The sequence below is a fragment of the Podarcis muralis genome, chromosome 15, assembly GCF_964188315.1.
Source record: "Podarcis muralis chromosome 15, rPodMur119.hap1.1, whole genome shotgun sequence".
Classification (NCBI taxonomy): Eukaryota; Metazoa; Chordata; class Lepidosauria; order Squamata; family Lacertidae; genus Podarcis; species Podarcis muralis.
The window spans coordinates 34,885,313-34,911,436 of record NC_135669.1 but is presented as its reverse complement, the minus strand read 5'-3'; the positions used below and the strand labels follow the sequence as shown (position 1 = coordinate 34,911,436).

At 45.6% G+C, this 26,124-nt stretch overlaps 1 protein-coding gene across 10 annotated transcripts in view; it reads right to left on the bottom strand.

Annotated features, from left to right (window-relative positions):
* The window catches only part of AUTS2 (activator of transcription and developmental regulator AUTS2), a 680,474-nt gene that overhangs the window by 422,630 nt on the left and 231,720 nt on the right, over nt 1-26,124 (bottom strand). For all 10 annotated transcript variants that reach the window (XM_028707713.2, XM_028707717.2, XM_028707715.2 and 7 more), the window contains one exon: nt 10,108-10,209. In XM_028707713.2, coding sequence (XP_028563546.2) covers nt 10,108-10,209 — 102 coding nt within the window. The remainder of the gene's footprint in view (nt 1-10,107; nt 10,210-26,124) is intronic.

Below are 26,124 nucleotides of genomic sequence, written 5' to 3'. Positions count from 1 at the left end.
GGTTTCTTCACATGAATCCCCAGAGATGGCACGAAAATGCAAGTGGTCCCTCACTAGCATGAATCAGACTTAAGGGGACAGAACATTAGAAGTGGACCATTTCACTGCAAGTTGAGATCCCAATTAGCTGCCCTAAGGTGTTAAGAGGATCAGAAAACATTTTACTATGTGGCACGTAGCTCTTCATCAGTGCAAATATGATTCTGTTTGCATTTTAATGAGCAAGTACCTAATTCACACTTCCCAAGCCAACACGTGAAGTGAAACACAGCTGTGCACCTATCCAAATTATGGTACGCCATTTCCCAACCCACAAGGTGCGCAAAAATGCACAGAAATGCACAGATTAGATAAATTAGCATACAAAAAGTGTACTCTGTCAGGGGAAACAATATTATTATGTTTATATCCCATCTTTCAAGGTGGCATGTACAGCTCTCCCCCTTTCCTGTTTTATCTTCACAACAAACCAGTAAGGTTGGTTAGGCTAACAGAGCGTAACCGGCCTAAGGTCGCTCAATGAGTATCCTGGCTCAGTGAGGATTGAGCCTGGGCCTCCCTGGTCCTAGCCTGATGCTATAACCCCCAAACCACACTGGCTCCCAGTTACTTGGAAAAGTGTGTTTATTAGTCACACACACAAAATGTATATTGGGAGAAATTCACTCTAACATGCTCGCAAATTTTCATGACAGTTGTTTTCAGCTGTTTAGTGTGAACGTCTCTTAACATGCACATTTTTTGTATGTAGCCTTTGACTAATATGTTGCATCTTTCTATGTTTTTATTTTTCCCTAATGCATGTATTTTGAGGCACACTTTCATCTTAACGTGTGCCTCTTTTTTTACACATCATTTGCCTGGAAAACGGCGTTGCAAAAATTCAGAGAAGCTTTGGTTTCGTATGATAATCGTGTTTTGGTTTGTGGGCGAATTGGGGCGTTTCTCGTCCAACCACAAACAAACCAACTCTCCCCCCCCCCCCACACACACACACGATGGTTGATTCAGGCACCCACAAGCAGAACAGGAAACACAGATCTTAGAAAGGCTTTGAGTCCACAAATAACATCCAACCCAGACGAATTTCAATAGGCTTTCGGCTATTGTGCTGTTTTAAAGCGAGGAGTGTTTTGGCCCTGGGATGCAAAAGAAGCCGCTCTCCTGTATTCAGCAGCTCATCAAGAACCCATAGAAATTACACCCTTCAGGTCTTAGTGGGCCTGCTGTACCGCTTTTGCATATATATTGTGAATTACGAGAGGGATCAGGGTGGGGAAGCAACTTGCGCTGCTCCTGTTTGTTCTGGCCATTGTTTATGCAGGTCTGACAGAATGAAGGAACAGTGGGTATCATTTCAATTTCTGATGTCAACATCAAATTACTTATTTAATTTCATGCCTGGCGAAGCATTGTATAGCTACATGCAGAAGCCTTTCACTTCATTTGTTATGCTGTGTTTTCGCAGCCATTGGTTTGCCTTCCAACTGACAGCTTTAATTACGACATGAATTTGATTGCACTGCCGAGGAATTAACATAATGCAACAAAGCATTGGAGCGCCCGGCCTCGGATATGCACATACCCAAACACAAAACAAGCACATCGGAAGAAAACAGGGGCGACATGCGGCGCTTCCCCCTCGCAGCCCCGCATGTGCATTGTGAGCTGGCTGTCATTCGGCAGACTGGGCGGACTTGGTGGTAGAAGAATTTGGTGGAGCTCCCAGACACACTACTTTTATTACACTTGCAGCCAGTGCAATTTTGCAAGGAAAATACCGTATTTTTCGCCCTATCGGACGCACTTTTCCCCCTCCGAAAATGAAGGGGAAATGTGTGTGCATCCTATGGGGCAAATGCAGGCTTTCGCTGAAGCCTGGAGAGCGAGAGGGGTCGGTGTGCACCAACCTCTCTCGCTCTCCAGGCTTCAAGAAGCTATCCGCTAGCCATGGGAGACGCAGCTCTCCCACAGCTAGCGGAGAGCTTGCCGGCACCCAGAAGCTTGGGGAGCACTGAGCTCAGCACACCCCAAGCTTCGGGCTTCGCGCAGCGCTCCGCTAGCCATGGGAGAGCTGTGCGACTTCATGCAGCTCTCCCATGGCTTGCGGATAGCAGCCTGTTCTGGGGGCTGAGGTCGGGGGAAGCTCGGGGGCAAACCTGGGGGGGGGGGCAAATAATTTTTTTTCTTTATTTCCCGCCCAAAAAACTAGGTGCGTCCTATGGGCCGGTGCGTCCTATGGGGTGAAAAATACGGTAGGTGCTGGAACTCACCACGAGGTTGTTATAGTAAGTCGCCGGGCGACTCAGGGCAGCCCTGAACAGATGCCAGTTTGACAACAGCCACATTCATCACCCATGGAGGAGCAAAAAAATACAGCAAGGTGTCTCCCTAGCTGCTTTGGGGGTCTCCCCTGGTTCTGGTGCAGGTCAAATACATGTGTCCTGGCCTCCCTCGTTCTCTTAGATCAGGCAGTTGGCTAAGGCAGCTCAGAAGGGTCCTCATGCAAACGTGTGTGCGTGCAACGATAGAGGCCTGGCTGGAAAGCTTAAACCTGTTGCTGCTACATGGGAGATGGATTGAAGAAAAGGAAATACGAATTGGCCCCACCCCGTAGCTTGACCAATTGCGGCTCAGAGAGGCTAGGAGCTAGGTGGAGTCATAGATCTTAAAAAAAAAGTGTAGACTAGCACAAGCTGGCCAGCTTCTGTTTTGACTTGAAATGTTCATTTGGGGGCCTCTCAGAAGTATGTAAAGTATGTAAAGGTGTTAGGGAGAGCCCAGCCTATAACGGAGCCCACCTGAGAGGTGAGTTCTGGCATGCTGTGGCTGAAAAAAAGCACTGCTTGCAGCCATCATTTGCCTATGGCAGAAGCAGCCAACATGGCACCCTCAAAATGTTCCTGGACCACAATTCCCATCATCTCTCACCATTGGCCATGCTGGCTGGGACTGATGAGAGTTGGAATCCCACAACATCTGGAGGAGCACAGCTTCCCCATCACCTGCTACACTTACCTGAAGGTGTCAGGGGTGGAACCTGGGGTCTCCTGCATATAAGGCATGTGCTGTGTCACTGAGCTATGTCTCCTCCCCTAGGGACAGTCATAGGGAGTTAGGAAAGAAACAGGAATTTCCCCAGCTGTTGCTGGACTACAACTCCCATTATCCCTCACCATCTCTGTGCTGGCTGGGGCCGACAGGAGTTGGATCCCAACAACGTCTGAAGAGTACCATGTTTGCTACCCTAGTGCTATGTGTCAAGTGCATGTTGTACATAGAGTAGGTCATCAGTCCCTTGCATGTCTAGTTTGAAGGGCCTACTCTGTGTAGAGAAGGGGTGGAGGAGAGCCTCCAGCCTGCAGACCCAATTAGAACTGGCCAAGACTCCCTATTTGGCCTGTGAGGCCATTTCCCCACCCATGCTGCCATGCATTTGACATTAAGTATGGGGCAGGTAGAGATAGGGATGGGTCGACTGTGAAATCATGTTCCCAAGGGGAACGGGACACAAAGTCAATCCCTGCAGGAAGTGGGCATGGAGTCACAGCTCAACAACTGATCAGTTGGGGCTTCAAGCAACATATGAATGCACAAATCCAGCAGATAATAAATGCAACCCAACAGTGCTATTGTGGACTCAACGATAGCCCTAATGAGCTGTGTAGAGGCAGAAAAGATTTGGGGATCACATGTCCTGGCACCACCCTTTATGTCCAGCCACACCCCTCCCATTCTTGGCCTCCATTCATTCAGTGGGGAGGTCAGTTCTTCAGCCAGTTGTGCCTTGAAGCTTCCCCACGTTCAGGAGTGTTTAGGCTCACATTGGCAAGACAGCCTCAAATGACATTTGGCTGACCTCCCCTCTGACCTTCATGCGGAAATGATGGCCGTTGGAATTGGAGGAGTTGGAACCAGTGCATGAGGGGATATTGGGGCAGAGCCAGCGCACACAGGGGCACACACACAACCTCACACCCACCAAATAATTCATGCCCTCACACATTTGCTTGAACACCAGGCTAAAATGGCACAATCAGGTTTGCCTATTATTATTATTATTTGTTTTGCTTCTATAGAGCAAGCACAGCCACTCCTATGCTCAAAGTGTAGACTAGATGGTTCTGAAATGAAATCAACAAGCCCCATCTGCTCAGCCTCCACCCAATTTCAGGCAAATCATACTGCTAAAATCAGTCACTAAAGGGCTGACATGCATGGTTAAGGGTCAGGACCCCTCTCCCTCCTCTGTAGTAGAGACACCTTTTCCCCTTTGCAGCTAATTTTATTTTTTTTGGCCTACTGTTCTATGGAACATGTGTATTTGTGTGTGCTTGTGCTACCTATTCCACTTCTTTTTGTGGTGGAATGTCATAAACTATTAATAATCACCAAAATGGAAGCACACTGCCAATATAGGCCAATAGTCCAATTTTTGACAACACTCCTTCCCCCTTTCACCACATAATCCCTAACATTGTTTGCTTTTCTGACAGTGGCTGTACATTAAGCTAATGTTTCCAGGGAGCAATTTCCACTAATTCACAGATCTCTTCCACGATTGGTAACAAGAGCCAAACACAGAGCCCTTGGTGTTGCCATCATTTAATTGTTTACTTTCTTCTCTCTCTGTCTCCCAATGCCCAATTTGCTATGGCATTTTCTATATTTCATTAGCTCTAAACGCAATTTCCAATGCTCCATTAGCAAATTCCCTTAATGCCCTAGAATATTCTAGAACCAATGTGTGGAGATGAGAGTCTATAAATAAATAAAAAAAGGAGGGGGGAGGGAGGGAGGAAGGGAGAGAGAGAGAAAGAAAGAGAGAGGGAGAGAGACTCGAAAATGTGCTAAATGCGTGAAAATACGAGCAAGTGACAGTGGGAGAGGAAGACAACGTTGGGCTGCCTCAAATTCCAGGTTGAGGAAAAACAGAAGGAGCAGCCATCTTGCCTTAGAGCAAAATCTCAGCTGAGCGAATTCTACTGCAGGCGAGATTTTGATGAGATGAAATTGGCGACAGCGCTCTGCTTTACATAAGGAAGGGGAGGGCTGACAGCTCCGGCGTCTCTGAAGCCCTGAGGGCAGCCTTATCCAGAGAGCAGAAAACAAGTTGTCATCCTCCCTGCCACCCAAAGCCAACAGAAGCAGAGATACAGCAAGAGGGGAGGGGGCAGGAAGGTTTAGGGGACTCAACATGGATTCATCACCATGGTGTCAAGTGCTGTTGGCTAATTAATTGCCCTTAATCTACCAGAGGGCAAGTTTTCTGTTCATTAATTTATTTCAGAGATGTGCTCTCTCTCTCTCTCTCTCTCTCTCTCTCTCTCTCTCTCTCTCTCTCTCTCTCTGACTGAATTACAGGCGAGGGGACGGGGGGAGATCAAATCTATATTTGATCAGAACCATGATCCATCTAAGGCTTGCTCTGAGAGACGTCTCGGAGAATGCAGTCGGAGTTCCTCCACTGTGTTTGTGCCTTTTTCGCATCCTGCGCCTCCCTTAACACAAGGATGCTTGTTTGGAAGCCATTATTCTGCCGATCCTCATCTTCACCCACTTAGGAAGATTGACTTTGCCTCCACAGCTGTCGCCAATCAATGGTGGAAACACAGCCACAATCTTTGCCAGCTCGTGAGACTTTCAGCCAACTGGGTATTTACAGTTAGAATTGCTTCTTCTTACTCTACCCGGGTTTCTTATTGCAACCTAAGTTTCTTAGTCTGGGTGTCATGGGCCAGGAGTTAGCTTCACCTGATGAACAGCAACCTGAAGGGGGAGAAGTGACTCCATCAGTCTTCGCAGAGGAGAAGGCACTGATGAGAACCAGATGGCTCTGGCTGTCTTAAAATAGAGCTCTCAGCAGCAGTCAGATGCTGGAAACAACACCTGCAGTTCTTGGCCCTACCTTCCTGCTTCCTGGTCTCCATCTGGATTCCCTGACTTCTGGACTGGATCCCTGGCTCTGTGACCATCTGGAATCCCTGACCTGTGGACTGTCTGACTTTTTATGTGGATTCTGCTCTCAGGCAAGAGTTCCTCGGGGACTTAGTTAGTCCCTGCTTGCTCGGCAACGGGACTCGGATGGGGCTATGTCACTGGGTCATCAACCACAAGAACAAAGGTTGCAACCTGACTCTCCCAGGAAGCACGTCAGGGCAATGTGACCTCAGCTATTGACTAGAGAAGGAGTGGCTGTAGAGAGCTTGGAAGAATACCTGGCTCAAACTGACCTTTGCTCTCAGACTGCTGGTGTGCGGGGAAGCCAACACTGACCTCTGCCACTAGTGAGAGGAACAAGATCGCCTGGGTTGGCTGAAGCTCCTCTCTTCAAACAAGGCCACCCATAATGTAAGACAGCTGTGGGGAATCTTTGGCCCACCAGAAGTTGCTGAACCAACAGCCAAGGCTTCCTCCAAGAATCCTGGGAAGCATAGTTTGTTTACAATGCTGAGAGTTGCTAGGAGCCTCCCCATTCCCTTCACAGAGCTACAATTCACCGAATTGTTTAACCATCAATCAATTGATGGTTTAACCATCAATCCTCATCAGTTAGAACTCTGGGAACTCTAGCTCTGTGAGGGCAGTAGGGACCTCCAAACAATTCTCAATACCCTAAACAAACTACACTTCTCATGATTCTATGGGGAAGCAATGGTCATTTAAAGTGTTATAATAGTGATTTAAATGTTTGGTATGAATGTGGCCCAAATCTGGCAGCCATATAAAGGATCATAAGTGCTCCTTCATCCCACACATCCCTCAAAGGCAGACAATCCCTCTCCCTAATAACTCTCAATGAACAAACACTGATATTTGCGTATTCTTTAGCAAAATTCCCATCTCCCCTTTTTATTAGGAGTCAACCGGTGGGCCATCTCTCATCCCAGGAAGGCTCACCAAACAGAAACAATTTCCGAATCCCGGCTGAAGACGGGATTTTTGTTGTTGCTACAACAAGTTGGAAACCTCACAAAACGTTGCTAAGAAATGCAGACAATATTTCTTCATCTGATTGAGCTGGAGGAAAATGTAGAAGACTATTTACTTTTCATAACGAAAAGAATCTGACAAAAAGGCTGGAGGCCACCACAAGTTTGGCTAGCAAGATATTTATCTCCTCGCGTGCTTGTTATGTCTCTCAGTCAAAGTCACCAGCAAGCTGGAGATTGTGAGGCTTCGGAGGAAAAGCATGCTTAAATTACTGCTATGTTAGCAAAGTGTGCGAAGGATTGTTATTAGCGGAGATGGTGCCAAGCTTTTTTGACAGATCAGGTTTTTCCTTGGTGGGGATGGATTACAATTACCCACACCCCATTTATCCCAGGGCTGTCAGTTCTTGTGATTTTAACAAAAGTCTCCAGAACTTAGGTATTTCCAAAGCTCCGGCTGCTGAGATGAACGCCGAGCCAAAACCACTCAAGTCCCAAACTTTTGTTTTCAGTTTTGTCTGAAAAACGATCCACTTTCTCAGCTTATCTTTGGTACCTCTCATGAAATATTTCTTTATTTAGAAAAAATATATGGTTTGGTCCGCATGGCTGTTTCCATGTCCTCATACATAGGAATGCCAGTTGGCTGCAATCTTATTGGCTCAAAATGGAATTACAACCTCTTGGCCAATGACTAGGATTAGGTGACCCCAAACCAGGGGAAAGAAAAGTCCAACTGAGCTGTTATTTTTTGCTGTTAAGTGTTCATCTGTGTGGTATCATAGCTTACATATGTGAGCTAAAGCATCATGAGGAAGAACTTCCTGGAAGTAAGAGCTGTTCACCATCAGAAGAGAGCCAGTGTGGTGTAGTGGTTAAGAGCAGTAGACTCATAATCTGGTGAACCAGGTTCGCGTCCCCGCTCTTTCACATGCATCTGCTGGGTGACCTTGGGCTAGTCACACTTCTCTGAAGTCTCTCAACCTCACTCACCTCACAGAGTGTTTGTTGTGGGGGAGGAAGGGAAATGAGATTGTTAGCCGTTTTGAGACTCCTGAAGGGGAGTGAAAGGCGGGATATCAAATCCAAACTCCTCCTCCACCACTACTACTACTTCTTCTTCTTCTTCTTCTTCTTCTTCTTCTTCTTCTTCTTCTTCTTCTTCTTCTTTGGAGGTTTTCAAGCAGAGGTTGGATGGCCATCTGTCAGGGTTTCTTTAGCTGTGATTCCTGTATTCTAAACTCTGCAATTCTATGATTTCTGTGAAATGTGCCAGTTTTATTGTGTTCGGTAGTGGCTGGTGCCCATTGGGTCTGGTAGGGAGAAGGGCAAGGAGACTACTGAGGAAATGACAGGCAGAGTCAACTGATTCTAGTTTTGTCCCCATCCTCCTCCAGCCAAGGCCCCCCCTCTGGACTAGCAGTAAGGAAGAAGGCAGGGCAGGTGGTAGCCAGCTAAGAGCAGGCTGAGGCTGTTAAGGTAATGCCCTCATGGACCAGCCTTCACTGTTTGCAGTCCCTAAACCAGTGAAGAAAAGCCTTATAGAACAGAACCAAGGTTCATCTAGTTGAGGGCCTCATTTGCTGCTGGGCAATTTCTTGGGGGCCACATGCTATGGTGGAGGCCAACAACAAATGCAGTCGCAAACCTGGTAAAATACATCAAAATAATAGAATTTCGAACTTACGGAAAATTAAAATATGTGGAACCTGGCTTGTATAAAAGGCAAAAACTATCCAGTTTTAGGGTGGGTTGAATTTTTCACCTTTCAAATTCCAAAAATGAGGGGTTGCTAAAAAGTTTTAACATGACTTGGGGATTCAAAAGATATTTTGGCTACATTGATACAATTTAGTTTTGAATGGAAAGCAATGTGTGTGTGAAATTGCATAGAAACAGTTAATTGTGACTGCCAAGTATTTACAGTTGTATTACACATTAATATTTTCAGAGTGCTGTGATTAAATGGGTATAAAAGGGGTGAAACAATATTTCAGGTATCCTGGTCCCAAGCTGTATAATAGGGCTGTATACACCCAAGCCAGGACCTTGGGACTCAGCCCAATAGGAAGTTTTCAAAGGGCAAAAATTCAAGAGTCATGTGCAAAGGGTCTGGTTTGCATGTTTGAAAGAGGAACAATGAGAATTTAAGCCATTGTACACGTGTAAAGCAATGATTCAAAAGGGAGAAAACTTGAAATGGCAAACAATGTAAACATAAGAAAGTCACACATCTGCTCACAGCACCAACTGGTCAATACCTATCTTCAGAAGCAAGTGCCAACAACTGCAGCTTTTAGGTCTGGAGCCCCCAGAATTCTGAAGCCAGTGCTGCTTCAGCCGCTAATTTGTGTAAATGATCAGAGGATGAATCAGAGGCCAAGTCAACAATCTTTAGTAAAAACAGATGCTCTTAGCTCGTCTACTTTCCATACTAGAAGCAGTAGTCACAGAAACGAAACAGGGGTAGCTGGTGCCCATCAGAGCTGGCAGGGTGGAAGGCCGGGAGCCCAACAGTAGGTGGCGCTAAGGCCAATGAGAGGCAGAGACAACTAGTGCTAGTTTTGACCCCATCTACCCTCTACAAGAGTGACACTGAGATAAGCATTAGGAAGCTGAAAGGCAGTTTTACCACCTGGCTGTAAGTAAGGAGGCAGGAGAGGGTGCTGGCTGAAGGCAGACATTGGTTGGTGGGGCGGTGCCCCATAGTATCACAACCTCCACTCGGCCCAGTATACCTGAAGGAGCATCTCCACCCCCATCATTCAGCCCAGACACTGAGGTCCAGCTCTGAGGGCCTTCTGGCGGCTCCCTCAATGCGAGAAGTGAAGTTACAGAGAACCAGGCAGAGGGCCTTTTCAGTAGTGGCACCCGCCCTGTGGAACGCCCTCCCACCAGATGTCAAGGAAATGAACAACTATCTGACTTTTAGAAAACATCTGAAGGCAGCCCTGTGTAGGAAATTTTTTAATGTTTGATGTTTTATAGCTTTTATTATTATTATTATTATTATTATTATTATTATTATTATTATTATTATTATTATTATTTTGGGAGCCACCAAGAATGGCTGGGGTATAAATAATACACTATTATTATTATTATTATTATTATTATTATTATTATTATTAACAACAACAAGGTGGTACCCGAAAATACGGTAAGTTGCACTTACGTCGCTGAGTCTCTCTCGGGAGCTGCTCCGATGGAACCCTTTCGACTCTCCACTCGCACTTCCGCTGTCACTGTCCCGGCAGCTGTTCTGGCCTGGCTTGAGCTGTGGAACAAGAGAGAAATCAAAGTTTGCATCTCGTCTCAGGATCTCACTTTGAAGGCATCAAGCCAGGTGTGGAAAATGTACAAAGTCAAATGTGCAAAGGCAGCCGTCCGGGCTTGTGTGACTGAACACACAAAGCTGCCTTTCCCCCTATAGCCTGGTTCCTTCCTCCTTCCACACATGCACAACATCCTGCAATTGTGGTCCATGTCCTGACACCAGCATCACCAAGTGATGGACACCACCTTGGGTGTCTCTAAAAGAGGACTAGGTATTATTCATGGAGGATAAAGCTATACAATCAGGACAGACAAAAGGAAGCACTACTTCACACAGCATATAGTGAAACTATGGAGTTTGCTGCCACAAGATGTCGTAGTGGCCAGCAAACTGAATGGCTCTAAAAGAGGATTAGATAAATTCACAGAGGTTAAGACTCACAGTGGCTACATTCCCCCTCCACTGTCGGAAGCAGTATGCTACTGAACACCAGCTGCTGAAAATCACAAGTGAGGAGAGTGTTGTTGAACTTGGGTCCTTCTTGCAGACTCCCCATAGGGGCATCTGTTGGGCCACTGTGCAAGCAGTTTGAGCCTGGCTGAGAAAGGCCCTTTTTATGTTTGTATAGCTGATGATGGTCAGTACCTGGCTCCTGTTCCACGTTTAACTATTGACTAAGTGCTGACACAAATAAGGGAATCCTGCCTGTGCCAGCTCTTGCACATCTTAACCAAGTCACTACATGGGGTATGTCATTATGGAACTGCAGTCTATTCACAACTACCAACCCCTAGATCAGTGTTTCCCAACCTTGTGCCTCCAGATGTTTTTGGCCTACAACTCCCATCATCCCTGACTAGCAAGACCAGTGGCAAGGGATGATGGGAATTGTAGGCCAAAAACAGCTGGAGGCACAAGGTTGGGAAACACTGCCCTAGATAACAGTCTTACAATGTAAACAGAAGCATTTATGAGAGGGCAAATAAATGCAATATAGTTTGAACAGAACCAACCCAAGATGGCACCCTTTTCCTTCTCCGCCTTCAACAACAACAATGGAAGTGGCCCAGGGAAGCCCTGGTATGCTGAAGGCAGTAGGAGAGGGGGGAAAGGAGCAAGTTGTGGCAGCAACAACCTGGCTCTTTCCAGGCAGCGGTGAACGGTGCGCTCCCCAGGGTCTTCAGAGCTATGCAGAGAAGCAGAGGAGGAGGAGGAGGTGAGCCTCCACAGGTGGGCAGCTGTTGAGGTTCCTCAGATGTGGCATCCTCCACAACTGTCCCCAGCCTGACACCTGAGGCAACTGTCTCAGTAACAGCAGTGGGTGGGATGGCCCTAAGTTTGAAACTTTATTTTTTAAAAAGAATGGAAAGGAATCCTCAGTAGCCAGGCACTGGGAAAAGAAAATAGAGATAGACATCCATTGTAGCAGGTCTCCTTTCTGGGTTTGTTTGGCTCTATGCACCTTTCACTTTGCTCCTCCAAAGTCCTGGGCTTAGATGCCTCAGTCCTCCAGCTCCCATGAAAATTGCACTGAGAAAAAATGGACACCTGCTGAGATTCACTTGTTTCCCTCTAACCAGCTGGAACTACCACCCAGGGGAAGGAAATAAAAAAAGAGCCTGGCTGAGCACTGACTAATAGCAGGAAGTTGTGCAGAGAATATCCCCAGCCTCTCAGATGAGCCTCGGGGTGACGGGAGTTTTGTTAGGTCTTTGGCAGAAAGCAACACAAACAATGATCAAACGTTTCCTCGCTCGGTGTTAAAGCCGGTTGACAATCTAACGAGATCAGATCCCCAATGGCAGATGGACCCATTGACCAAGCAGCCAAGTGTAAAACAAACAAAGCACCAGGGGAAACAAACAAGCCACTAGCCTGGATACTATTGATTTGATTAGCATTGGTCTGGTCCTGTCAGGCTCCCATCACTAAAACCCAATGACAGCATCTCTTACTTGTAAGAAATAAGAGCTCTTTACTGAGGCTGATCATGGTGCAGGCTCAGCAGCAAGTGGGAAGCGAAGAAGTCCAGATTCCAAGGTACCCAGGTAAGGCAGAAAGTTCGTAACCAAATGGAAGATACAGAGATGTCATAAAATCATAAGATTGTAGATCTGGAAGGGAACTCAAGGGCCATCTATTTCGACCCCTTGCCATGTACTAATCATAGCTAAAGAATACCTGACAGATGTCCATTTAAGCTCTCTATGAAAACCTCCAATGAGTCCATTCAACTGTTGAATAGCTCTTACCGTCAGAAGGTTCCCAACAGTTGGTATGCCCCTCTCGCCAAGCATTTAAAAACAAGGTAGGATGAACTCACTCATGGGACTCTTGCCACCCTATGGTTGGATCAAATCAATCCAAAGGTTAAGGATCTTTTAGTACCCAATGAACACACCAGCCTATAATTGCCTCCAGGTACCCCTGACCGTTAGGTCCAGTCGCAGATGACTCTGGGGTTGCAGTGCTCATCTCGCTCTATAGGCCGAGGGAGCCGGCGTTTGTCTGCAGACAGCTTCCAGGTCATGTGGCCAGCATGACTAAGCCGCTTCTGGAGAAACCAGAGCCACGCATGGAAACACCGTTTACCTTCCTGCCAGAGCGGTACCTATTTATCTACTTGCACTTTGATGTGCTTTCGAACTGCTAGGTGGGCAAGAGCTGGGACCGAGCAATGGGAGCTCACCCCGTCACAGGGATTTGAACCACCGACCTTCTGATCGGCAAGCCCTAGGCTCAGTGGTTTAGACCACAGCGCCACCCATATCTCAATTGCCTGCAGAGAGCACAGCAAATCTATTTGTTCCCAGTTTCTTGCCCAACAGTGTCATGAGCCCCACAGCATGGTCAGGATTTGCTTGTGATGGCAGGAACTGATGCAGAATGAGGCAGAAAGAGAGGAGGGGGCTGAATGGTGGGAACCTGGGTTGAAAAAGGCGGGGATCTCCCCTTTCCACAGGGATGCTGGCTCTCCTTTCTGACCTTCTGTGGACCAAAAAGCCTGAGTGAAGGCTGCTGGGTTAGGGCTTTGATAAGCAAAATGGGGACCCTGAACAGGAGGCAGCAGCCTTTGCAGGTAGTAGAAAACCCACCCACCCTGGTGGATAACTTGCTCACCAGCCAGACATACTGATAAGACAAGAGAGTCCCCTGAGGAAACATGCCATGCCTAATCTTTAAAAGCTGGCGGGATGGGATAGTAAACTTGTTGGGACATTTTCATTTCCCCCTTCAAGTTCTGAACTTCTTGGCCTGCTCCTGCATTGTGACACCTGAGCACTGTGTCTGCTGCTAAACCTATACTATTATTTGTCTGAATGACGTTCTCCTCCTTACTTATAAGTAATAGCCTTTGCATGCATTGGCTGGGAGCCAGGACAAGGAGCCCCTGATTGCATGAGACTGGAAAATCACAACCTCCAGCACGATCTGTAAGCTAACCTGATATATCCTTTGAACGCATAAACAAATAAGTGCTTGTCATCCCACCGTAATGGATCATGTCCACAACCCATAATTGATTTTTTTCTGCTCAGGATGTTCACGTTCTTGCCGCAGAAGGCGCATATGCAAACAAACACATGCACAAATTACACATGAAGTTGAGACGCCTTTCCTGCCCTTCAGTGCAGTCAAATATACAGGAAATATTCTCCCCTTAGCCTCCTGCAACTGTGAGCAGAGGAGCTGGAGCCTCTGACAAACTGCAAAAAGCTCTCCGCGCTTTGGCACTCCATGTTAAAAGGGCACCGGCGATCAGCGCAATTGCTCTTGATAGCTGCTTAATTGCTCCTTGTTGGTATTAGACATCTCCAGGTCTGATTGATCCTGCCCTGTTTTTGCCATTACAGTTGCAACTTCCCAATTATCTCCTCGCAAGCCAACTGCAAGCTGGCTTCTGAAACTTGAATAATTTATGTGGCCAGACAGCTAAATGGCTTAAAATAGTATTATGTTTTCAAGTTAATAGCTCAGCCCACAAAGCTTCATTTAGTTCTTGCGTGTCTTCTTTAAATATATATATATATATATAGGGGGACCATGAATCAATACCCACCATTCCTTCTTTCCCTGCATTGTTTTTTTTTGGGGGGGGGGGACCCAGCACCATCTTTCTTCCCTGAGGAAATAGTTTTCAACTGAGTCAGACCATGACCCATCTAGATTGGGTATGGATCTGCCATCTGATTCAGGGAAAGGGGGGGCAGGACCTGGAGTCCTCTAGATTTTTGTTGGGGTCCAAGTCCCATCTCCTCTGACCACTGGCCACGCTGGCTGGGGCTGATGGGATCTGGAGACCAACAGGATTTGGAGGGTCACAGGGGCCCCATTTTATTTTTTATGTTGTTGTTTTTTTAATTAAAGGTAAAGGTAAAGGGACCCCTGACCATTAGGTCCAGTCGTGGCTGACTCTGGGGTTGCGGCGGTCATCACGCTTTATTGGCTGAGGGAGCCAGCGTACAGCTTCCAGGTCATGTGGCCAGCATGACTAAGCCGCTTCTGGCGAAACAGAGCAGCGGACAGAAACACCGTTTACCTTCCCGCCGGAGCGGTACCTATTTATCTACTTGCACTGGCATGCTTTCGAACTGCTAGGTTGGCAGGAGCAGGGACTGAGCAATGAGAGCTCACCCCGTTGTGGGGATTTGAACCGCCGACCTTCTGATCGGCAAGTCCTAGGCTCTGTGGTTTAACCCACAGCGCCACCCGTATTCACCTTCTCACAAAGCATCAGGGCACTGTGCAACAACATGAAAAAATTAAAAACCATGCAAAGCAAACATTAAACAACTAGCTACTCAAAGGGCACTTTAGAGAACTTCATCAGCCTGTAAACATTTTTTAAAAATAGTCTTTGTGTGATGCCTGGAAGTAAAATCACACACACACACACACACACACACACACGGTGCATGCTGGATCTCTGCTTAAACAGTGTTCCGCAGCATTGGAATTACATTTGTATCCTTGCCCACTGCTGCCTTGAATGGGAGGTTTGCCTGGCAGGAGGGTGGATTGACAGAAAGGATTGGTTGCCATTAGGAAGGGGCAGGAAATCCAATTCACTTCATATTTACAGTGAACCTCCCTAACTCTCCCTTTCCAAAAGAACGTATTGGCCGAAAGACAATTATCCTTTGAAATCCACACTTATCCTAATTTTGCAATGTGGTTCTCCCACCAATCTTCTTTTAAAGTCTCCCAAGTTGGCTGCCATCATTGCTTCCTGTGAAAGCGAGTTCCACAATTTAACAGTGCATTGCAGAAAGAAGAATTTTCTTTCTGCCCCGAATCTTCCAACATTCCGCTCCATTTGATGTCTAAAAATTCACAGATTCATAAAATTGTAGAGTTGGAGAAGCACCTCAAAGGTACAGGGTGGTATATAAATTCAATTAATCATCATCATCTACTCCACCCTCCGCAATGCAGGAATAGACAGGTGGCTCGTCCATGGATCGAACCTACAACATTGGCGTTATTGGCAACACAATCCACTTTCTCCATGCCATGCATAATTTTATAAACTGGTATCATGTCACCTCTTACTTGCCTTTTCTCTAAACTCATAAGTCCCGAACACTGCAAGCTTTCCTCACAGGATACAGTGGTACCTCCGGTTGTTGACGGGATCCGTTCCAGAGGTCTGGTCGGATCCCAAGGTTTCCGAAACCTGAGGTCCGCTTCTGCGTATGCGCAGACCGCTACTGCACCTGCGCGCCTAGCGAAACCCGGTAAAATACTTCCGGGTTTGCCGTGCGCACATCCCAAAGTTTACATAACCAGAGGGTTACATAAACGTAAGTTCGATCATACTTGCTGCATCCACTCAATTGGTACAGACTCTCCCCCTGAAATAGTTCTGGCACTGGGATGTGCCCTATGTCCTCCATTGTGAAAACAGATGCAGATAATTCATCTAGCTTCTCTGCATCCTCGTTCTCCTCCTTCAGCATGCCTTTGACTCCCTTGCCATCCAAGAGCTTAACTGCCTCCCTGGATGGTCTCTTGCTACGTGCAGACCTTTGCAGCCTACGGGATGTGTGTGTACAGTGGTACCTCGGGTTACAGACGCTTCAGGTTACAGACTCCGCTAACTCAGAAATAGTACCTTGGGTTAAGAACTTTGCTTCAGGATGAGAACTAAAATCATGTGGCGGCAGCAGGAAGCCTCATTAGCTAAAGTGGTACCTAGGTTAAGAACAGTTTCAGGTTAAGAAAGGACCTCCAGAATGAATTAAGTTCTTAACCCAAGGTACCACTGTATATACAAGACACACAGAGAGAGGCAGAGGAGGAAACTGCTGAAACTCTGGCACTGGAAAACTGAGGTTTCTATTTACAGTGGTGCCTCGCAAGACGAAAAGAATCCATTCCGCGAGTCTCTTCGTCTTGCGGTTTTTTCGTCTTGCGAAGCAAGCCCATTAGTGGATTAGCGGATTAGCGCTATTAGCGGCTTAGCGGGCTTAGTGGATCAGCTGATAAGCATCTTAGCGTCTTAGCGGATCAGCTGTTAAGCGGCTTAGCGGATCAGCTGATAAGCGGATTAGCGGCTTGGGGAAAAGGGGGGGGAGGGGAAAAAACCTGCAGGAACTCGCAAGACATTTTCGTCTTGCGAAGCAAGCCCATAGGAAATTTGTTTTGCGAAGCACCTCCAAAACGGAAAACCCTTTCGTCTAGCGGGTTTTCCGTCTTGCGAGGCATTCGTCTTGCAGGGCACCACTGTATTCTATTTCACGCAGAAAAGTTGAAAGGCAGGAGAATCAGGCAGGAGCCAAACTTTGCTCATCTCCGGAGCTTTGATGGCTTGTGGTGCTCTTTGCTTACGATTCTGCAGTACTGAAACAGCAAGGGGAGACTGATTGATACAATGACGTGCTTGGCAAGGTGTAATTTTAACAGTGATATTTCTCACTGTGCAGCCATTAGAATGCAAAGGGTCAGGAGAAGCCTATACTTTGTTGCAATTCAGCCCTTTAAAGTACACCAAAATACTCTTCATTTGTTGCAATTGCAGAAAGCACTCAGTTCCATACCTCTCTTAGCGGGTTGCCTTAAAGCCTTTTTCCTTTCAGTGGTTGCAGCAAAACTATGCAATTTCCAACAGCCATGCTTACATTACTTTGTGCCTGCTTTTTGGCAATACTCTTAAAAAAAACAGACACACACAAAAATATTGGGAATAAAGCAACAATGTTGCAACAAGCTACCTGAAGCTGAAAGGCAACCTCTTTTTCCCTCTCTTATCTCTTCTTGAGTAGATCATTTTCTCTCAGGCTTCACTTCCTTTCGCCTTCTCTCCCAGGTAGTGTTGCAAGTGCATCTCCTGACTACATGAAGACCACCTGTAAGCTCAGAATGGTCTTGTTTGCCACAAGCAACAAACCTAAAGTTTCCCTATTCTTCCAACAAGCTCTCTTACCAGGCTATTTATTTCTGCACCCCACTGCAATACAGGGGTACCTCAGGTTACATACGCTTCGGGTTACATATGCTTCAGGTTACAGTCTCCGCTAACCCATAAATATTACCTCGGGTTAAGAACTTTGCTTCAGGATGAGAACAGAAATCGTGCTCCAGCGGTGTGGCAGCAGCAGGAGGCGCCATTAGCTAAAGTGGTGTTTCAGGTTAAGAACAGTTTCAGGTTAAGAACAGACCTCCGGAACAAATTAAGTATTTAACCCAAGGTACCACTGGTACACACAATATACACTCAACTCCAACAAGACCAAAACCCTACAGCAAGGGTGCAGTCCACTCTGTGCCAAATATTATTTGGCCCAGGCTTCATCTATTCTACATGGGGCTACCTTTGAAAGTGATTCAGGAACTATAATTAATCCAGAATGGAGCTGCTAGACTGGTGACTGGGAGCAGCTACTGGGACCACATAACAGCGGTCCTAAAAGATCTACATTGACCCCCAGTATGTTTCTGAACACAATTCAAAGTGTTGGTGCTGGCCTTTAAAGTCTTAAATGACCTTGTATACCTGAAGGAGCGTCTCCACCCCCATCGTTCAGCCCAGACACTGAGAGGTCCAGAGCTGAGGGCCTTCTGGCGGTTCTCTCACTGTGAGAAGTAAAGTTACAGGGAACCAGACAGAGGGTCATCTCGGTAGTGGCGCCCGCCCTGTGGAACGCCCTCCCATCAGATGTCAAGGAAATAAACACCTATCTGGCTTTTAGAAGACATCTGAAGTCAGCCCTATTTCAGGAAGCTTTTAATGTTAGATGCTGTTGTTGCTTCTGTTGGAAACCATGCAGAGTGGCTGGGGCTACCCAGTCAGATGTGTGGGTATAAGAAATATTATTATTATTATTATTATTATTATTATTATTATTATTAGCCTATTCTAGAGCAGGAGGTTAACTGCTGTGCAGCTGCCTGCATGCCTGCCCTCAAACGACACGTCCCAATAGGCACTGCTTTAGAATAACCATACACTAAAAGATAGCGAGCCAATTTTGAAAGCCAAAAAATAAATAGCAGAACAAGTTCATAATTAGCAAAACCAAGATGAAAAGGAGAGGCGGGTTACATTGCCATAACAAACGATCATTGATAGAATACCTATCCAGCACTAAAGATGCATAATATTCTTCACTGGAAGATAAACAATGAACATTTCCCAAGCAGTGGATAGATTTGATCTTTAAATTAGCCCACCAGGACCCTCAAATAGAACATCAGCATGTGAAAATGTCCCATATTACACCTTAAATCAACCATTATACAAGCTCAGCAAGCTCCAGCGCTTTCCCAACATGCATTAAAAAATGTCAGCTCCTCCTTCGTGACCAATAATTTACAAAAGAAAGCAGCCATGGAAAATATGGGTGGTACACATCTAGGGAAGATATTTTGGGTATCAAGGAGGGTAGGTGTGTGTGTGTGTGTGTGTGTGTGTGTGTGTGTGTGTGTGTGTTGTGTGTTCCTTCTTCTGCTGCCAACATTCCCCAAAATCTCAACAGATCAAAGTTTTGTAGACAGGGAGGGGAGTTGGGGGGGAAAACAAGCCCCACAAAATTAATAACTATTTAAGTATTCTGTTTCATCATGATAACAAACAGATGGTTTTAATATTCTAGAGGCTAATTTCTGAACAATTAAAAACACAGCAAGACATTAGCATCTAATGAAACATTTTAACTATCAGCCTAGGCATCTGCCATTAATTTCCACACAGTAAGGACTTGGGTCTCGCCAATCTGTTCTTTGTTAAGGAAAGTTTTTTTTCCCCCACTTGGAATTTAGTGGAGTAGAGAATTAACAACTGTTTTCAATCAGCAATCAGCAGGGCACTTCACGAGCATTCACAGAGACCATCCATACCATGGGGCATAAATATACCCCTCGGATGGCTTTGATGTATATGTATAACTGGGATTTCAGAAGGGAACTCGGTTCCTAATTACGCCTTCCTTTTGAAATGCATGGATTAACCCCTTGTAATGGTGCCATGTCTCTTTTTATTAGGTTCTTGGGTGGGGATTGGGGTGGCAGGCAGGGGAGAGAGACGTGAATATATCAGAAATGGCCCTTAAATTCAGTTTAGCTGAAGCCAAAATTTGTATTGGTTGGAGGGGGTGGAACGAAAGTCAGCTAAGACTTTGTTATGAATACCATGTGCACCAAACGTTCTTCAAAGGCAACTGAAAATCCTATATTTATGACCTGATTTATGATCTTTCTGCTCATGCGAGACATGAGCATTGGGTGGTGTTCCTCATCAAAGATAACAGGACTTGGAACTAGCTGTTATATCAAAAGTGCTTCCTTGAGCTGCCAGAAACAAGCCACACAATCCCACCATATTTAAATGAGGAATGGCGACCAGAATGAAAGAAGAATCCGTCTGAGGGGTTGCCTGAAATCAGACAACATGTGATGACTCAAAGATGGCTCAGTCCAAGCTTGGGCAGCAGGTCTCAAAGGTATTGCATAGACCCTCTGTGATATTTCATGGAAAATAAAGACACCAGACAGCCCCGTTTGCTGCCTGAGAAACCACATGACCACTATGGTACTATCTGGTAAGACTCTGGGTCTAGGAATCCAGGATACCTGTCAGGCTTCCTCTCCCCATGGCAGTAGATAAGGAGATCAAACGAAGGAACATCCTACCATTTAGAATTCTTTAATAATCACAGCGAGAGAACAAAGAACACACCTCCTTGAAACGGCAGTGCCCCCAATTAAGGATTACCCCCCCTCCATCCCTATTAATCTATGTCACTCCTATGTCTTGTAATCTGAGCTTGTACCCTCTGAGCTCCCATCATTCGTCCTCCGTGCAGCCCTCCTCAGCACGGTCCCTGACACCACCACTCAGCAGAATGAGAACTGGGGTAAGAAGTAAAGAGTGGAGGGCACAGCCATTGTCCAGAGTCTAGAATGACCCTTCGTCCATGTACATTAGGGTGGTTCATAAAAAACTTTTTTTGAAAATGCCTGCTCCAAAGGTCTTATCTTACTACACTAGAGATTATATAGCTATATCTGAAATTTCATGCATATCACTTAATATCTTGACCCTGGTTCAGCCTTCACAACATAGGAAAACACCCAAGTAAACAGCTATTTTTGCGAAGGAGGGTCAAGATATTAACTGATATGCATGGAATTTCAGATAAAGCTATATAATCCCTCGTGTAGTAAGATAAGACCTTTGGAGCACGTACAGTATTTTTTTTAAAAAAATAATAATAATTATGAACTGCCCTAATGGACATTACAGTGGTACCTTGGGTTAAGAACTGAATTTGTTGTGGAGGTCCGTTCTTAACCTGAGGTACCACTTTAGCTAATGGGGCCTCCCACTGCCACCACACGATTTCTGTTTTCATACCGAAGGAAAGTTCTTAACCTGAGGTACTATTTTTGGGTTAGCAGAGTCTGTAACCTGAAGCATCTGTAGCCCAAGGTACCACTGTATTCCAAATTCTTCTCTCTTGGTTTGCGAGTTGGATTAATTTGCTATGCAGTAGCCTGAACTCAGTTGATTTAAAAGTAGACCAGAATGTTTTCTCTTTGGGGTAAAGAAAACAAAGCAATTGGCCACCAATATTGTCTTGTAATATGTTAAAAGCATGACCTGACATGCGCACGCATGCACCGATATGCAGGTCCACATCTACATCATCACTTTGGGAATTGCAGCTCTGTGAGGGCACAGGGAGGCTCTCCTGACCACTCTCACAACTCTTAACAAGCCATGGTTCCTAGGATTATTGGTGTGGTTGGGGAAGCCATGACTATTTGAAGTGCTATCATAGGGCTTTCAACTTATGGCGTGAGCATGGCTTCTGGTAGAAGCAAGATGGCGCATCTCAAAGCGTTGATGCCAAAGAAGAGGGACGTAACTCCCTAAAAAGCAGAGCACTGCAACCCCCCTCCTGCCCCCAAGTATCTCATAGCAAGCCATGGCAACAGCTGTGTTTCTCCATAGCAATAAAAGGGAACAATTTAATAGCTTTTATTGTTCTGCTGTGATGTTTGAGCATCACCATTTCCTTCCCTCTGAGGGCTCCCGAAACCCCGCAAGGGCCGCAATGAGAGAAGATCTCATTTACCTAAAAGCGCTGATAAATTTTTAATTTGCTTTAACAAGTAAATTAACAAGTCCCTCATTCAGGCAAGTTTTATGGCCCCTCGCCACTTGGGGGAGGGCCATAAAACTTTTATAGATAATCCAGAGCTACCAGGGCTGCTCGTAATAAATTGTCTGTTTCCTGTTATTTTTTCAAGCCATTGGGTTTCTTAATGGCTTAAAGTCACAGCTCCCTTATTTCTAGGGCTTTTTTTTATGGGCCTATATTTACAAACTGTAAAGAATACCTAAAATTATACCAGGCCCTTGCTAAATCACTGCAAAGAAAGCTTCTTGAAAATATTTATTGGCACCTCCTCCCCCAACCCGTAAAGGCTCCAGCAATTTCTTGCTTGCAGGGAACACTGGACAGTAGCCCTATTCAAGCGGTGTTATCCTCACACGATGAGGGAGAGAGGGGGACATGGTAGCTAACTTTACCACGTCCATCCCCCCATAGCTGCTGGTCCTACCACTTTTCAGGTGATGGAGGGCAAAGGTCTACAGCAGGGAGCCTGCTGAAACTGTGTGAAGGTTCCCCCAGCTGATCTGGAACCCTGCACAATCAGGAAGTTAACATTTATTAAAGGGAGGCATTAATCTTAGGCCATATTTGCACCACACATTTAAAGAACTTTCACAGACATGGCTTCTCCACAAAGAATCCTGGGACCTGAGAGTTGTTAGGAGACCACCACCACCCTTATTCTCCTCAGAGAGCTACAGTTCTCAGAATTCCCTGGGAAGAGTAACTGTTCGTTAAAACACTCTGGGGTTTGTAGCTCTGTTCAGATAAACCCAATCGAGAATCCTCAGCAGGCAATTCCATCAGAAGCATTCTTCTTCTGAACACCACTCGCTGCAAACTGCAAGTGAGGAAAGTGTTGCTGTACTTAATTCCTGCTTGTAAACTTCCCACAGACATCTGGTGCTCACAAGGAGAAGAGGATGCTGGACTAGGAATGGGAGAATCTGTCGATTTTGGTTTCTGTCACTTTCAGATTTTTCCAGTTTTACGTTTGGTTCCCCACATTTCCAAATCAGTTTGCAATATTATTACCATTATTTTAAATCCTTGTGGAAATTCACCAGCATTTTAGGGTAAATTTCTCCTAATACCTGAATTTTTGCAAAGCAAATTTCTCAAATAACGTATTTTACTTTTGTGAATATCTGCATTTTTATGCTTACTTTACTCCATTGTATCTATTCTTGAACACATTCCTTGGTCAGAGAATAACATTACAAAATTCAGAAAAGGGCAAATTTTGGAGGCCTGGCTATGTTTCAGTTCACAGATTCTTTCGGGAAGTGTGAATTGGGCAGGTTTGTCTTTCAATGTCAACTGTATCAAATTCCTCCTCTATCCCTACTTCAGCCTAATACAGTGTATGCCATCAACACACATGTGTCGGCTAGCACAAGAGTCCTTGCATTAGCAGACAGCCGAGTCTAAACGTTGTGCAACAAGGGAATCCAATGCATCAGTTGTGCTAGCAGAAGCCTTTTACGCAACAGTTGGTTTTTGTTGTGCGATCTGCTACAGAACAACCCTGTCTCCAAATTTCCACTGTAGAAGTCTGAAAACTCCAAATCCGCTTGCCAGAACAAACCAATGACTACTTACCTGCCATTGGGGAATGCTGTCAACAGACACTGACATAGAGCCCTGCCACATCATCCTTGCTTTTGAGTGGGATTCAATCACACACTGGCAAATGTGAGTTGAACAACCACAGCTGATTTGGTGCTCTTGCACAACAAGCTTGCTTCCCCAAAAGCTCAGACCAGTAAGGAAAGTGCTAGGAAAATGACTTACCCTCCAACATGTCTCCAATGAAATAAGTACATTCTATTCCATATTAATAATAAATATTAATAAATTTATTATTTATACCCGGTCCAACGGACTGGGTTGCTCCAGCCACTCTGGGCAGCTTCCAACATATATAAAAAACATAATTAAACATTAAACAACTTCCCCATACAGGTCTGCCTTCAGATGTCTTCTAAAGGTTGTATAGTTACTTATCTCCTTGGCTCGGGAGTGGCAAAACTCCATACCCTCCGACATTTCTCTGATGAAAATAGGGACATTCTAAGGGAAAGTGGGATGTTCTGGGATCATATCAGAAACTGGGACAGCTTCTGTAAATCCAGGGCTGTCCCTGGAAAATAGGGACACTTGGAAGGTCTGTAAAGGATGGTGCAACACCATCTAACCTCCTCACAAATAAATAAAAATGAATGCTTGTTAAAGAGCCAAAGCTGTCTAACCTGCCCTGGAAACAAATCAGGACAAAGGCTCAATAAGCAGGTCATCTAGAAGCACTCATAATGAACTAATAGAAACAGATTTATTATTATGGTCAGATAATGCATTGATGGGATAACTTGTGGCCAAAAGCAATGGTGAGTACAGATGTCACCCTTCTCCACTCTAAGCTCACGTGCCTGGCTTAAGTTCATATTTTCCTTTTAGAAAGAAGGATGGCATCATAACCCTACCCCCCCCCCTCAGAACTCCCCAAGGGCTAAAGGCATTTGCAACATCAAACAGAATAAACCATTGCAGGCCATTTTCTAGAAACGTATTACGCTGTCAGCTCGCTTCTTAAGTGCAACCAAGGGAGAGGACTTATATACTGACTCCAGAGCACTCGCTTAAGGGGAGCGTTGGAAAATAGCCATCATTTCTCTAAGCTACCGCTGCATTGCATTTCTCTACAGAACTCATAATAAGATGGGCAGAGATCCAAACAAGGAAGAAAGGGGCCCGGGCGACTCAAACTTGAACCGAACATTTTCCCTGCCACGACCAGGTTACTTTCAATTTCTGGCAAAGGACAAAGCTGTGGTCTCACCAGTGGTGGACTTCTTTTCCTCCTCACCACACATGCAGCCTTATAAATTGGTTAATAAAATTCAGGCCCATATGAAAAAGAGGCTGAGGAGAGGTAAGGAAATGAGGCTTAAAAGGGGAGGAGAATAGTGGCGGCGGCGGGGGGCTAGTTTGGGAGATTACATAGACTAATCCATGGGTAGGCAAACTAAGGCCCGGGGGTTGGATCTGGCCCAGTCGCCTTCTAAATCCAGCCCGCAGACGGTCCGGGAATCAGCTTGTTTTTACATGAGTAGAATGTGTCCTTTTATTTAAAATGCATCTCTGGGTTATTTGTGGGGCATAGGAATTTATTTCCCCCCAAAAAATATAGTCCGCCCCCCCACAAGGTCTGAGGGACAGTGGACCGGCCCCCTGTTGAAAAAGTTTGCTGAACCCTGATGTATCCCTCTACATATCTGATGCCTAAAGAGATATGTAGATTTTTCTTCCTTTTCTCATAATATTAGATCTTGGGCAGAGGGTGTCACCCAATGAAACTGCCAGGAGTTTCAAGAGATTTATATAAAGAGGGCTTCTCTTTATATAAGTGCATACTTAACTTACGGAATCGTAGAATTGGAAGCGACCCTGAGGATCATCTAAGTACAACCCTTTGCAATGCAGTTGTCCATATGGGAATCAATCCTGCAACCTTGGTGTCATCAGCCCCATGGTCTATCCATCTGAGCTATCCTCTGGTGCTCACTACTGCAAGATATGGGCCTGGCCACCAATGTTTTAAAAGGGAATTAGGCAGATTCGCGGAGGAGAGAGGAACCATCAGCCATTACTCGTAATAATTACATGCCACCAGCATGTTCAATGGAAGCAGTGCACCTGAACACCAGCTGTGTGGCACAGCTTAACCTTCCAGGCTCTGAAATATAAACCTTGGGGGATTTATAGCACTCATCCAAAATCTGAGCTGAAGAAGAGTCTCTCTCCAACATCTGCCCCACTGATCCACCCAAAACGCCCCCAAAATGTCATCCCTCCTCCTTTATACCTCATTGGCCCTGCTGGCCCTCGTCTTGAATCTAGGGCCACATTTGTACTATAAAGCAGTATCATAGCACTTCCCAGAGTTAACAATCAATCCTCCTACCAAGGGAATTCTGGGAACTGTAGCTCTGCGAGGGGAACAGCTGTCTCCTAAGGATTATTGGCACCATTAATAAACTACATTTCCCATGATTCATTGGGGGAGCCATGACTACGCAAAGTGCTTTAAATATATGGTACAGAGGCTTTGGCTTTGGTTTTGCTGCTGCTGCTGTAAATAACTATGACCGCTTTGACAGCCTGACCACCATTTTGTACCCTCCACTATGAGAGTATTCATCAAATGCTCATGCTATTATTATTATTGTTATTTTTTTAAGGGCAGTAACTCAGAGACCTTCCTTTGCATGCAGACTTGTAAGCCACTACGTCT